Source organism: Pinus tabuliformis, chromosome 7 (assembly GCF_031772625.1).
Source record: "Pinus tabuliformis cultivar Carrire ecotype Pingquan chromosome 7, CPIR1, whole genome shotgun sequence".
Lineage (NCBI taxonomy): Eukaryota > Viridiplantae > Streptophyta > Pinopsida > Pinales > Pinaceae > Pinus > Pinus tabuliformis.
In genome coordinates this window covers 18,015,894-18,031,858 of record NC_142293.1, presented here as the reverse complement: position 1 = coordinate 18,031,858, position 15,965 = coordinate 18,015,894, and the positions used below count along the sequence as shown (strand labels likewise).

General features: G+C 36.4%; 1 protein-coding gene across 2 annotated transcripts in view; it reads right to left on the bottom strand.

Moving 5' to 3' along the window:
- Positions 1–13,993, bottom strand: part of LOC149244914 (NADH dehydrogenase [ubiquinone] 1 alpha subcomplex subunit 8-B-like) — a 128,572-nt gene extending 114,579 nt beyond the window's left edge. Inside the window, exon 1 of one of the 2 annotated variants that reach the window (XM_089457601.1) lies at positions 13,619–13,993. In XM_089457601.1, the coding sequence (XP_089313727.1) occupies positions 13,619–13,806 (188 nt within the window). In that variant the 5' untranslated portion in view covers positions 13,807–13,993. The remainder of the gene's footprint in view (positions 1–13,618) is intronic. The other variant, XM_089457600.1, reaches the window with a different exon arrangement.
- Between the last annotated feature and the right edge of the window lie 1,972 nt (positions 13,994–15,965).

Below are 15,965 nucleotides of genomic sequence, written 5' to 3'. Positions count from 1 at the left end.
CCATGCCAGAGAAGAAAGTTACACAAGTATGGAGAAGAAAGCAAATACAATCCGAAAATCTCCTGAACTCTCCAGACAACAACACATGTTGTTGACTTGATATCCTTGATATTCCGAGTGTTTGATGTTGGGATTTTGCCAAAAAGAAACCATGCATACAGTTAGGGGGAGCTTGTGATTCTTGATCATTATTGCAGAAATTATCCGTGAAAGGGTCCTTGTGAAATCCTTGATGAGCTATATTAACAATCATTCTTTGATAGATCATTTATCAGGAACACTTCATTGAAAGAACATGATAACTTATCTATCCAATGGACTGTTGTTAAACATGCTTTCCACTTGATCTCTAAGCAGAAATTGGAGCAGCAGAGAAGGCCATCTAATGTTCATAAGGCGAATAACTATGTTGTTGTTATTACAGAAGTTGAACGTTTCGACTCAAGGATTTGATATGAGAACAGGTAAATTATGGACACAAATAGAGGCAACCTTCAAACAAACAGATACATCTAGGAATGGAGCTTGAAGCAAGAGTAGTTGGCAGCATCTAACAAAATTGAAGCATTGCAAAAAGGTGCCAATCAGTAAAAAGAATTCAAAAGACAGTCACAAACTGATAGTAGAAATAACTTGCAGAAACTTTTACTAGAACACAAGGAAAAATCGCTCATTAAAAGGACTATAGAAAGAAGAATGTTGCACAGTCGAATATAAACTCAGTTTGATGCTGGTCACTTTGGAAAATAGCAAAAGTGAGGCACAACCTCTCACCATTTCATATGAATGCAATGATGTTAAAATATTGGATGGTAGTGACTTAAGGAGAAGCATAGAAATATAGAGGAACTTGGATTTGAAACAAATAAAAAGATAGTGAGAAAGACAATTTCAGTGGCATTTTCTCTTGTTTCGGAATATGAAGACCTCTTAAATCTGACTATGGAGATAACAGAATACGGGCAGCAATCCTTCTACCTTGAGCAAAAAGAAGAGCACTTTGACAGGGTGAGCAGTTTGACAGGGGGAGTCCTTAGTGCACTCCTTTGCCATTGATGTCAAAGGGGGAGAGAAGATGAATATTGCCATCAATGACAAAGGGGGAGATTGTTGATCTAGATTGTCATTGATGTCAATATGGCAATATTCAAGGATACTAAATGATGATGTAAAGCCAAGTAGAGCAGATCCGTGAAGCAACAGGAGCAGTAGACCCAAGAAGGAAAGTCGAGGAGGAAAGATATCGGAATCCATCAAAAGAGAAAGACAAAGAGTAAGAGGAAGAAGTTCATCGGAAGGAGAAAAGAGGAACATGCAAGAACTAAAGGGAAGAACTAAGAAGCAAAGAGGAACACGCTGCAGAAAAAGAGCTAAAGTGAACCGTGGAAACCCTTTAAAAATCACATCGCATCAGAGAAATCAATATCGGCGGCTTTATCGCTTTATTATGTGCCACGTTGAATCCCCCGACTGTGATATGTACTACGGACCCAACCGCTCCATTAGAATACTCTTTTATATAACATCGCATCCGGTTATCAGGAGTTACGGAAATCATAAAGGGTTGTCACCGTCGGACCACTGATTGCGATAGGCCCGAGGAACCGTGGATTGCGATAAAGTGGTGGACCCGACGGGCTTATCAAAAACTGCTTGATAGAATATCGCATCCACAGTATCACGAGCTTCAAAGGGATGACGCGTAAAACCTCCAATTGCGATAAGGTTGTGGACCCGACGATTTATCAAAATGGTTTAATACAATATCGCATCCACAGTATCGCTAGTTTCAAAGGGATGTTAAAACCTCTGATTGCGATAATATTGTGGACCCGATGGATTCGTTAAAAATAGTTTATTGAATATCCCATCCACTCCATCAGAAGACAGAGCATGTGCACACTTGTAAAACCTCCAATTGTCATGAAGTTGCGATTGCAAGATTAAAGGAATGACTCCAATTCTCAAGAAGTTGCGATTGCGGGATTAAAGGTGATGACGTGGCATGTGGGACCTCCATGTGGGTATAGCCTCTCTTATATGGTTTCCGTGAATAATCAAGTCTATGGATGAAAGACTCTCCGATATATATTTTTAATATACAAGTTGGCCTCCCACCAATAAACGTGCCTTTTTGGTCATTGGTGGAACATATATAAATACAAGTTAAACATTTCACGGAGAAAAGAAAAACAGTGAATGTAAGCCGAAGGTTGAGCGAGACAGAGTAAAGAACGAAGCCGAAGGCCAAGCGAGTGAAGAAGGAAACCTGAGGTCCAACAGAGGAAGAATAAAGCCGAAGGTCAAGCTTCTGTTGACTGGGTTATTCATTAAAAGATCGGACCTATGATGAATCTGTTAAAGCACAGCGCACAATCTGTTACAAGGACTGCATAGATAGGATTGTTTCTAATTGAACGCACAACGTGAAGCCGTGACGTTCACACCTCTGAAGTACTCCTGAAGCAGTTACCGCGACAGTTAGAACAGAGGGTTGAAACAGAGAATTGTTTGTGTACAGAACTTAGTACAATTCATTGTAGACACATTGAAGTTGTGTGAAGACTATTGAAGACCATGATGCATTAGTCATCATGAGGTAACCTTGGAGAAAGTGGTTGGGTATAATGAAGAGCATTGGTGACACCTTCTATGAGACAAGGTTGTCATTGATGATGTAGCATGGAGACTACAGTAAAGTTGTAGATTGACAGAACACAGTGAAGAATATTTTGAGAGCAGTGTAATACAATCAAAACATTTCTTGACAAAGCAAAACTATAGGGTCGAAGCCCTTGGGGTTGGTGCCTCAGAATTGGAAGGATTGGTGTCCTTGGAGTTGGTGCTCCTAAATCCAAGGTTGGTGCCTTGACAAGATAAGGTCGGAGCCCTTGGGGTTGGTGCCTCAGAATTGGAAGGATTGGTGTCCTTGGAGTTGGTGCTCCTAAATCCAAGGTTGGTGCCTTGACAAGACAGGGTTGGTGCCCTAGAGGTTGGAGCCTCACAAAAGCCCAAGTTGGTGCTTAGCAACGGGTTGGAGCCCTATATATAGTACCTGATTTATTGTAAATATTATATTAATAAAAGCATTTATTCTTATTGTTCATTTTGTGTTCTAAATATAATTGATTTAACACTAAAAGTAACAATTGGAAAGAAATATTGATTCACCCCCCCCCTCTCAATATTCCCAACAACCCTCAAAATTCTTCTGAGCATCTTTAAGGATGTTGTTAAGAGAAACATGATCTCTAACAAAAGAATTATAGACACACCTTGACTTCAAGTAGACTTCTTATAGCTTGCTGGTCTCGTGAACATTTTCGAACATCTATTAGCAAATTTCAATAATTGATACATACCTTTCATTCAAAGACTTATAACTTTGTTAGTCTCTTAATGGTTATGAATTCTGAGATACTGGGCCACCCATCACTGTAGTGTCTTTCACATGGAGACCTTCAGACTATGACTTGTATGGTTTGGTTGCTCTAGAGGGCAGAATAAAACTCAAAGAAAAATTAAGCATGGGGTATATGTCAGTGCCTTCCGTGATCTAATTGCAAACTGTTAATTTTAGTTAACAATGGCATGTTCTATGCTTAGTACAATTACTTCAATGTCCTTTTAGCATCCCAATGATGATTTCCAATTTACTTTCCAATAGCAATCACATTGACAGTAACTGTAGATAGAAGATGAACAATAAAATGCAGAAGACAAGAGAACACCAGATTTGGCGAATGCTAGGGAAAAACCCCAAGATGGGGAAAACGCTTTGATCAATTCTTCTTATTATTATATCAAATATTCAGCAGAGACAGAGAGTACAAAAAGTCAAAGTTGACTTGCCAAATCAAAGTCAAAACATCCATGTCAAATCTGCAATCCATTGTAGTCAAATTCATCCCTAACAAATTTAGCCCTAACCAGAAATTCAAAGATGGTCAATGCAACATCAAAACTTCCCCTTTGAAGCTCAGTCAAAGGAAGTCAAACTCGGCCTCCAACTGTGGTCAAAGTCAACCCAAATCAGTCAAAATTTGTTGTCAAACTTGGTCAACCTAAAGTCAACCCTATGGTCAACGCAAGTAAAAACAACCCCAAATCTCGATTTTTGTGCCAATCAATGCAACCTAGTCAAACCCTCCAAAATCGCAATCAAATTTGGTCAAACAGTCCCTGGTCAACACGAGTCAAACTTCAGTCAACTCCTGAAATTTTCGGCCTTGTACTACTATCTGAAATTCGTCCTCCTTGCCACGTGTGAGAGAAAGAGAATGCCCAATAGCTGTAGGAACCAATGAGAGGAGAGAGAAGAATGTGTGAGTGATGATGATGCCAAATGAGGTGAGAGGACACTTGTATTTATACAAGTTTTTGAGGGTGAAGAGACATGTCTATTAGGCTCCATGAGCCTACATGATGATGTGGCTGACCTTGACAATTTACACATCTGCGGGCATAAATTCAAAAACACATTTTTGCTTGTCCAAATTTGATGAGCCTTAGATCAAATATGGTCCTCTCGAAAAGAGGAATTCAATGCAATCATCATCTCCATCAAATGAGCTGTCTAAAGTGGAATTTGGCCATAGTTACGAATTTTAACACAGACATATTCCGGACAATTGCAACAAACCTTTAGACTTCTATGACAGACTTCGTTCTAATACAATTTCTATAGCAAACTTATATCAAGACCTTGATATTTTCATAAATGCAATAATTTGTAGGACAATGTTTCCAAAAAGATTTCATAGTCTTCTATTGATAAGATTTCACCCTTTAAGATCTCTTCTATTGATAAGATTTCACCCTTCGAGATCTAGAGATCTAAACATAAGTCTTTAATACAAACTTTCTCCATTTGACCTATACATGGTCTTAATGCAATTTTGACTTCAAAATTTTTGAGGACTATACATTGTAATGCATTTAAGTGATCATATCTAAGGAGCTCGAGTAGAACCATAAAAGGTCTTGGTCTTAGACAAAAAAATAGCTTTGACTTGTATAGCTTTGGACCACAACAAAAGCTCAAACTATAATTGCACTTCTTGTCATGCATCTTTGCTTTGAGATTGAATCTTTTATTCCACATGTTGTTGGCACCAGTGCTTCCTTTCTTAGGATTATTTCCAAGCATCTGAGACATTTTTGCCTTAGTTATAGAAGCTTAGATTAGGCTTTGGACCTTTTATTCGTAAACAATTTGTCTTTTGAAACATCAACCAAACTAAGTCATTAATTCGGCCTTCAAACATGAGTATTTCGGCTTCTTTAAGAATAGGCAGATCCTTGCTCTTCTTGAAGGACAGGCTTTATCACAGAATTAGTATCTTATTTATAGATGGGCTCAAATCTAAGATTATTTCATCCTCTTTTTAGGTCTTCTTGTAGCTCAGATTAGGGTTTCTTAGGGCAAACATAAATGACTACAACTTAAGAGTTGCCTCAATTGTAGATGATCAATCTTCTCAAATGTAGGATGGACTCTCTTCAAGAGTGATCCCAATGCTCTTTTCTTTAACATAGCTCTAATACCATGTTGATTTTCTAGTAGCTGGGTAGAGTAGAACAATTTTCTTCCAGATAACTACTTCCAATGATGCAATTTGACTTCAAACTATTAAGCAATTACACTTAAGAAAATTTCAACCGTTAAATTCTTTAGGGCATTAGAGATCACAATGAAACAACAATACAAGAGACACCAAAATCTATTGGGACAAAACCGCACAAGGGGGGAAACTCGGTAAGCTTTCCTTATGAGAGATTGTTCAATTCATCAATTTGTACATCTGATTTGTCCAGTCAAAATAGTAGACTTTTGACCACAATTAATGTCAATTCAAATGCAGTGAAATCGAGTTGAAGATACTCTCACCAAGCCCCTACTGAAGAGGAAGTTTGTTTTCTACATAGCTAAGTTGGGAATGGTGTAGAATACCTTCCTCACTAGGAGGGAGTGTTGATGATTATAGTTTAGGCATGTGCTTTGGCATAGGCTAAGTGTCAAGCATGCAGAAGTTGTTCAAAGCCTCTCTAGGTACTTGCTTAATTTCAATGTTACATTATCGTTATCGGCAATTTATCACCAGGGGTCCAAAATTTAAATTACTGGAATTATCGGGAAACTTGAAAAAATACAAAAATAATCATTTTTTTCAATTTTTTAACTTATAAAACAACATCAACATCAAACAAACTCATTGCTACATAAATATGAAAATAAAATCAATATATAAGATGTATAAGATGTCAAGTGATATATCAGATATCAATATTGAAATATGATATTTGTCCTAAGTCATAAGATCTAATAGAATGATACAAAATCATATCAAAACAAAAATAAATGTATATCATGAGATGAATCATGGCAATGAAAACAATGAATTTCCTCTTGTTTGTGTTGGAAAAATGCAAAGTGGTGCCTTATTACTTCAATTTTCCTTAACCTTAATACTTGCTTGTGAACTTTATTATTCTTCTTATGTTTCTTTATTAGATCTTCTTCATCAAACAAATATCAAGAGTAAAATAATAAAGACAGTGGACACAGAACTTAAGCTCCAATCCAGGGCAAAACCCCTCCAAGGGGAAAACCCAGAAACTCTTTTTTCTTATAGAATTTGCTTTAGATGAGACAACAAAGACCCAAACCATAGACCAAGTCCTCCTCCAAGTACCAAGCCAGCCCTTCCAATCAAACCAGCTTCTAGCTGCAACTTCGATCACTGCTTCTGCCCTGCAATTTCATCCTACAATTTTGGCATTGTAATTATTGCATAAACCCTAATTCAGCTTCTTCAAGAGTCCTTCCTTGAGCAAGACAGATCCTCACAAGGTCAACAAGGTCAAGATAGAGTATTCTTTCTTTCGGCACCTTGATACTGCAACTCGTTGTCCCGCAATTCGGACCTACAATTTCGGCCTTCTTTGTAGCTGCAGAAACCTTATATTTTCACACATGTGAGAGAGATAGAGCCCAAAAACAAGTTTTTCTTCCTTCTTGTTTTCTCCTAGACCTTCACTCTTCTTTCCTTGCCTCTTCTAGCCTTAGATCGAACTTTTCTTGACAGATCGAACTTCTTGGTGAGTGAATGCCAAATCGAACTGCTCCTTTATATAGCCTTTCCAAGGGGTCAAATTCCCTCCTTTAGACCGACTTAAAGCTTCCAGGGCCGACTTGTACTTTGGAGGTTTCCAGGACTTTCTAGACTCAAAATAAATTATTTTTCAAATATGTTTTGCCCGAAAGGGTCTTATAAACATGATGTTGGTTCTCTTGACTCATGACAATAATCTTATGACCTAACAAACCCTAGAAGCATGGAGAATATGCTTTTACCTAGAAAACCATCAATAAAGAGCATGAAACCCATGCTTAATAATTTATATTTCTTCTTTTGTTTGTTACATAAGATATACATATTGAAATGAGTACAACAACAATTATGAAGACCAAAACTAGTTACATTTCCAACAGTTTGCTTAATGGAAAATGGTGACATCATCCTCAATAATGTTATCACAACTGGACCAAAAGATTGGTCAACCAAAAAATATATAAAATATTCAATTTTTGAAAAGAACATATAATTCATGTGCATCCATATGAATCCAAATTATTATACAAAAATATGCAAAATTTCTCATGTGTATAGTGCATATAACCAAAATATCATTGAGTGCAATCCATCTCTAAATCAAAATAGATCAATAGAGATTGAGAGGCTCTAAATGGCCTCCGAAATCCAAAGAAAATCATGCCACAACAAATAGCTACATAACATCAAAATCATTGCCTATATTGGGATCCTACTCATCAAGATCACCCACAAATTAAATTAAGATAGAAAAAGCTTAATATCCTAATCAATGGTTTTGCTTGTGAAATGCACAATTTCACTAGGGTCGTGAAGGAGGAGCTCAATAGTCAATGCCACCAACTTCGAAATACATAGAGGGCTTGGTGATCTTGATTAAATGTTAGTTTCATGCCCGCATACATCACAGAATCCAATAGAAACGTTGCAATCCCGCCAATCCTAAAATCCTAAAAACTATTAAGTATGTTGGATTTCGAGTGGGATCTAAAATTCTACTTTCTCTGTATGAAATCCAATGAGGTTAAAACCACTCTCAAACATCCTAAGTCAATTAATGGTAATATTAAAAATTTAAGTAAAAGGATGAAATTAAAAGATAAAGGAAAATGTCACTTTTACTTTAAGAATTTCATATTACAATTTACCATTAACTACTAGAGTATGTATCTCATAAGATGAATCTTAGGAAATGAAAGCAATAGATTTCCCTTTGTTTGCTTAATGGAAATAAGCAGAGCATCCTCACAACTCAATCCCCCAATTCACTTTTAAAAAATTAGGGTTAAAAGAAAAGAAAAAAATGGCAATAATTTTCAGCCGACAGAAAACAAGGCAATAATTTCGAAAATACCATGATAATTACTTAAATTATTGCAATAATTCTGATATTATCACGATATGTCCAACACTGCTTAATTTATTAAGTGACTTTTATGATTTTTCCCTGAGTTCAACTTAGAAAAAGCACATTGATTAGTTAATTAATCAATGTTGGCTATTGGGCTAAGTTTTTCTAAAGAAAAGTGAATTATTCCCTTCAATGAATTAGATCTAATCTCTACCTTGATCTCAAGTGAGATTAGGATTCAATCCTAGCCATCCATCACTTTGGAGATTAGGGTTAGGGATTTAGCTCAATGAAAAATAATAAAAGATAGCCCGATGAGAAGAGGAAGACACATCATAGTCATTGAGAGAGTGATTTTCTCAAGTCAAGAGTGAGAGACTCAAGGCTAAGGAGAAAGAAATGTTGCAGCAAGAAATTCCGAAGAAGGAAACTTGTGGAGGTTGAGTTTCTTACCAATTTGTAGAGGGTGGAGATCTAGCTCACACGAGTTGAGGGCCTACAAAGAGAGGTCGTACAAGTTATGGCTAGGTTGAGGTCGAGAGGATTATCGAGCATGTGGGTTGTACAAGGGGTAGGTAGGAGGGAGCAAAGACGAGTTTGCAGATAATGATTTTTCCAGTGGGCCCAATTATTTCCAAGTTCTATAGCTGTATAGAATTATGTACTTCTCTGTGGGCCATTTTCCCTGTAAGGGAGCCCTTATTTATTTTGAAAAATGAAGTGAAGGATAAATTGGAGGATTTATAATTCTTTGCTATGTGATTGATTGTCTACTTGTGCTTCTGCTACAAATTTTTATTGTTAAATACCAATGTATTTTTATGAAGCAATTTAGAAAATTAATTTACTAGGTCAAATAATTTATGGGTATAAAACATTGTTGTGAATAAAAACAGATATTGTAATCAGGATATATATATATATATATATATATGCTTGAACAACGAATGGGTTTAGGGCCGACTTAAGAAAGAAGTATAAGTTCCTTTCACTAGTTGAGCCAACTTGTTTGTAGCCCAAGCATTAATGATGCTTGAAGGGTCAACTTCACCATTTTGGAGGCCCTTGTGATGCATGTAATATGAGTGCTTAATAAAATATATTGATTTATAAAAGAATGAAATGAATCACGAATGAGAATGATGTTACAAAGAATGGGACCAGCTTAATATAGACTAAGCTACCCTTACAAATAGTCATGATCATTTAGACAAACTTTTAATTAATTGATGTCTTTTCATAATTAATTGGTTATTATTCTTTTTTATTATTATATTATTATTTTCTTTTATTATTACTTAGCTTATCTTTATTATTGTGTTGCACATAACATTTCCTACCTCTTTCTTTGTCCTCAAAGCACTCCTAAATGAATTTGCCTTTCGTTGTGGTGTTTCATCTTGATTATGAGTTTGTTTGAGATAATTTTGGTAGCTTGTTTGTGTCAAAAACAAGGAATTTGCAAGTTCTTTTTGCAGATGACTTTGACTTGCGGAGCCATATAATTTGTAGTTCCTTCCCTACCATTTGAATTCCATTAATTGTTCCTAGAGATTTGGGACAAAAGCGTACACTTGCAGATGGAGTCTGGGAATTATGACCCAACCATAAAGCAGGAGCTTATGCTCTCCTGCAAGGACTCAATCTAGCCACCAATCTCCATATCACAAAACTAACAATGCTAGGAGACACTTGTTCTCATCAAGCACATGATTTTGAACACTACTTCAGATTCATGCCTAGCTTCCATCTTGGAAAGGATAAGGCATAGTTGTGCCAACTTTGAAGCAATGGAATGGTTCCACACACTCCAAGAGCATAACTTGATGGCTAATACAAAAGCCAATATGGGCACACATTAAAAAGGGGGGACCTTATCTATTAACAGTCAGGAATGTGTTCAACCTATCCCCTAGCTCATACTTTACGTGACATGGAAATGAATTATCACGGTAAATGGCACAGAGCATAGCAAACTTCTCCTACATAGCAAGGACTGGACGGATAAGGCTCAACTGCTCTTGTTACACACTCTGCTTAACTCCCACACCTCCTAATGAATATTTCACTTTGGTTATCAGTACAGGAATGGGGAGATGCACCTACTGACATGTGGGAGCAATCCCAGATCCTAGGGAAATTCAAGGGAGGTGGGGGGGATGTCAAGGTGCCTGGCCCCATATCTAAAATTATAAAAAGAAAAATAATAATGATAAAATCCCAACAATAACAATTCATCCCATGCAAATTCATCATTGTGCAATCTACGGGAAACATTATAAACCTGTCCAAACAATAACAATTCATCCCATGCAAATTCATCGTTGTGCAATCCACTGGAAACATTATAATCCTGCCAAACCTAAAAGCCTGAAAATTGTCAAGTCTATTGAATCCCAAATGGGATATGAAATTCGAATTCTTCTGTATGAAGTCCAAAGAGGTTAAAGCCACTCTCAAATATCCTAAAACAATTAATGGTAATAGGATAACGGCAATGACTCTTTACTGTTGCAGGTCTTGTCACCTTCTCAACTCTGATTGAGGTTCCAGACCATGGATTTAGTGAATTTTGGCAATTCAGCACCGGCACTCCTTCACCATCACTGAATGCAACAGCCCGTTCAGCCCGGTCTGGTGCAACATTCACAACAGAGCTAAATTCCCCTTTAGTACATTGTTCTGAATTTGACTTAGACACTCTGATCTTGGAAATAGTCCACAGGCACAGCCTGTGTGAAGGTCCCAGCGACAGTGAGTCTGGCACAGGACATTCAGCATTGTTTCACTGGCATGTAGTCTTCCCACTTCCTTCTGGCAGTTGAGAAGTTTTAAATCTTTGTCCTGAGAAAATGGATTTCCGATTATCACAAGCTTTGAGAAACTAGCCTCTCTCTGCAGAGGCACGAGGATGCTCTCAGTGAATTAACAACCTCTTTCCAGTCCCGTCTTGACACTTCAAGCAAGCAAGAACACAGTTTCAATCTTGAGGTTGAAATAATAATAGGCACGTTATTGCAGCACATTCACAAATAGATGCACTGGAGCCCGTGATTCAAGAATTAAGTCGACACCAGAGCATAGCTATTGCAGGGTAGCACTAAGAATTACCTTCAGTTTCCTCGTCCACAGGCCCACACTGAACTCAGCTGAAACTTGCAGCCCCTACCGAGATTGGAGAGGAGCAGCAGAATTCTCACTGGCCAACTCGTACCAAGAAGGTCAGTGACAAAGGCCACACAGCAATGGAAGGACTTCCCCCTCCCTGAATCCATCTCAGATATGTTATCTTTGGTTTCACTTATGAAATCTGTAATAGTTCTCTTTCCTTTCACATTCTCGGTACAATATCATTTTAGACTCGGTTTTCAGTTTTGTATGGGTCTTGTAAATGGTGCAATCAAAGAAAATTCAATGGGCCCTTTGAACCTCAATTCCATAGTGGGCAGCACTTTCGTATCTTTCTGCTGTAACTCTTGGCTTCAGCTTTTTTTATTAATAAAAATTCCCAGTGTTCTTTTAAAAAAATTTAAATAATAACTAAGTCTGCAGGTCATGAATTCACTAGCCAGCAAAATGACATCAGTGCACTAACCCCTATAGCGATGACTTTGTTGTCAATGGTGATCAAGTCAGACAGTGCCTAACAACCTCATAATTCAAATGAATGTCTTGATGGTCAATCAGATAGTTCGTTCAGCAGCACTTTGGCCCAGGCTTGTGATAAATCATTTCCAGATCTAATGAACGATTATCTCCCATTTTTCTGAGTCAATTTCTTTGCTTTCCTTTCTCACACATAACACCTAGACATGCAAATTAACACCAGCATCATGTCTTATGGCCATTCATTAATTAGAGTGCCCTCTAAACTCAGAAGCCCTGAATATGTCAATCAGATTAGACACTTCAGTAACGAGTGACAGTTTCTGCAGATATACCTGAATGAGCTAATATTCATAAGTAATGGCCCACGTTCTCTCAATATGTTTGATGGAATTTTAATCTCCAAGGGGTCATGGAAGACGTTAATCAAAAGTTATATGTTATATTCCCCGGATTAGCAACCAAAATGATCAAGAACTTGTAAGTGCCCAGCCAAATTAAAATCATTGGGGCAAATTACAGGGATCTATGAGGGTGTTGTACATTGAAAACTTGAGTCTTGCTAACTCTAAAGCCTGAACCAAAACTAAAACCATCCAGACCAAATGCCAGAAAATGCATTTGCCACCAATATCAGGAAAACTAATTTTTTTAAATGAATGCAGGAATGCAGTTTACAATGTCACAAACCACGTAAACTTCCCAGGCATGAAAATTACAACGAACAGAAAAGTTTTAAACATTATTTCCACATTTGGGTGTGACCATAAACAAATGATTAGGACCATTTACTGAGGGCAGTTCTTTTTAAGTCTAACTACATTACTCCGACATATACTTTACTATTGCAATGGACAAAGAAATCGGCACAAACTGATACATTTTCTCATAAAAATAGGATTCTGGCGAATGGCATTTCAGTTTATGATCCTAATAAAAAATTAAAGGGTAGATTACCTTGGCTGCAACAACTTATGGAGTTCAGTGTAGTGCTTTAAAAGAATTATCTTATGTCATTGCTCAGATTTTAACATTCAAACAAAAATAACCGTTCCTGGGAAGGTTCCTAAATTAGCAAAAAGCTACAAGATTTCTATTTGGATTTGCATACATGGGCTTGAGGAATGGATAAAATCTCCAAATGGGTTTGTATTAAATATTTAATAATAATGACTATGTAAAATAGAAGAAAAAAGAAGAGAATTTATGTGTAGGTTAACGTTTTAGTAATGCTGCAGAGATTATTTAAATCGTTATTACTACTGCTCGTGTTTCATTAAATAAACCTATATGTTGGAATGCAATCAAAACAGCAAAAATTGCAGGATTTCTATGTGGATTTGCACACATGGTCTCGAGGGATTACTGAAATCCCCCAGTGATCTTGCATTAAAAAACGGGAGTAGGTTTACATTGAAAAGTGCAGGATTTCCGAGTGAGTATGCCTAGCGAATATTTAATTAAAACGTTAATTGAAATAGATAACTAACTAAATTGATTGTTAAACAAACAGAGACTGAAAAAACATATTGCTAAACAGACTCACAGGCTAAAAACGCATCTGGTGACATCCCGGCCTTTGTCCAGACACTTCTCTGGGTTGGGATCGGCTTTCTTGCAGTCTATGAAGGCCTTGTTCTGTGCCCTACATCTGGTGGCAATGTGCTTTGAAGCCGACATTAAAAGAGCTGATGTTGGAATGGGTTCTTCCATTGCAGTGGTTTCTGTCGCCATTGGGGTTTATGGTGATTTTGATGAATCGGCTGCTCTGGTGGGATTCTGATGCTGGAACCTCTGGATTGGAATTATCTATGTGTGATAGTTTTCCAGGGTTCGACTTTCGCCCCTTAACCCAAGAATCAATTAACATGAGGAACGAAGTACAATATTGTCATTACAATATTGTCATTAATGTGTGGTTTAAGTGTGTATCGTTTTATTAGTTCGTGGAATAGTCATATTTGAATTATAGATCCAGGTTTACATTTTGTTGAATATATTGAGTTGTTTTTAATTAAAAATATATATTTTATTTATATTTATAATGTAAATGTAAATATATTGAGTTGTTTTGTATTAAAAAGATATATTTTATTTATATTTATAATGTAAATTTAAATATATATTTATTTGATGTTAAGATTATATTTTATAGTTTGAAACAAAATTTTGATGATGTTATTTAAATTAAAATTTTCTTGCTTTTCATAATATGGATCACATAAGCTTAAATTGAATTTATAATGCGGTTATTAATAATAATAATAAATTATACTGGCTATAAATAAATAAAAATAGTGGAGTAGCTCTTTCTTAAAAATATATAATTTTATTTACTTTTATAGTACTTATCAATAAAATTAAATTATGTTGGAGAAAAATAATAAATTATTGAGATATTGTTCATTTGTGAATAATGAAGTAAATTATACAACTAATTTTTATTTATAAATGTATAGAATAATATAATTGTTAATTTAATTTTAAAGGATTTTAGAAATTTATGTTTACATTTAATTAAGTTTATTTTAGGTGGTTGGGAGAAACGGTTGTACTCTCCACCTAAGGTCAATTCTTTTGAATGACATGATAAGCTTTGTTGTAATAATTCCATGCTTTTTTGCTAATAAATATTTAAAACAACGTCCTTTCTTTGAGTTATTGTGATCTTGTAAGTCTTTGAGTCAAGTTGGGGGCTCTAATATATGGAGAGGTTTATTGACTGCACTCCCCTCGATTAAGCCCTGGTTGTTAAGGGATGTGGGTAATGAAAAAATATAAATCTCAGGAGAGATTATTTTATTGGGGGGTCATCCTTTTATCTCTTATCATTAGACATTATTGATTGATGCAAGAGCATTCAGCTCAACAATATCATTGTATTTTAGTAGACATAAGGGGTCTTGTGTTTCCAAGGAAGTTGGTTTCCTATGTTTTGAATTAATGTAATTATTAAGGTTTTGGGTGATTTTAATAAGAGAAGCTAGAATAGGGATTTAATTAAGTATAGTGAGGCATATTTGTAAATGTTCTCAAATGTAGGAGAACATGAGAGAATCAGAATAGTTGAGAGATTGAGAGATTTGAGAATTAATTGTAAAACTTAGATTAGGAGTTAGTTCATGATTTTGTGGATTAGAGAGGATCCTTAGAGATAAGGAAGAGATTTTAGGATTTCATTGAGAAGGTTATGGATCTAAACTAGAAATTGGTTGTAGAATCCTTTTGTATAAATATAAGCCTAAAAGGCATAGGCAGGGGTTAGCTAGTTCGTCAGTCAGGTCGAGAGTTAGATAGGTTTGATTGTGAGCCTACGGGTAGCTAGGAAAACAGAGGCCACTGACTAGAAAATCAAGCGAGAGAGACAAAGAGTCTCATATATATATATATATATATATATATATATAGAGAGAGAGAGAGAGAGAGAGAGATTCCTGAATTATGTGAGTGTGGATTGAATAATCGAAGGATAAATTGTGTGTGAATTAGAGTTTCTGCATAATATATGTCTGCAGGTGGAGTTCGGGCAAAACACAGAGAAGAAGTGAGGATGAAGGATCGTGTCGGATCATTAACTCTGATTGAACGATCAAAGTAAAGTTCGGGAGTGACAGTGATTAAAGAGTTCGCAAAGTTAAGCTCAGGATAGAGTTGTGTGGCAGAACAACGAAAGACCAGAACCCTGAAGTAAAACCCGAAACCACAGAAACACTGAGAAATGGCATAAAAACAACATAAAGGGAAGGTCAAAGAAATGAAGTGACGATGAACAGGAACCGTCGGATCCTTAAGATCGACGAATATTAATGGCGGAAGAAGAATGGTGGAGGAATAGATATGGATTGTCAGATCGACAGATATGTTAGATCGATGGTGATTAGCAACTGCAAGGG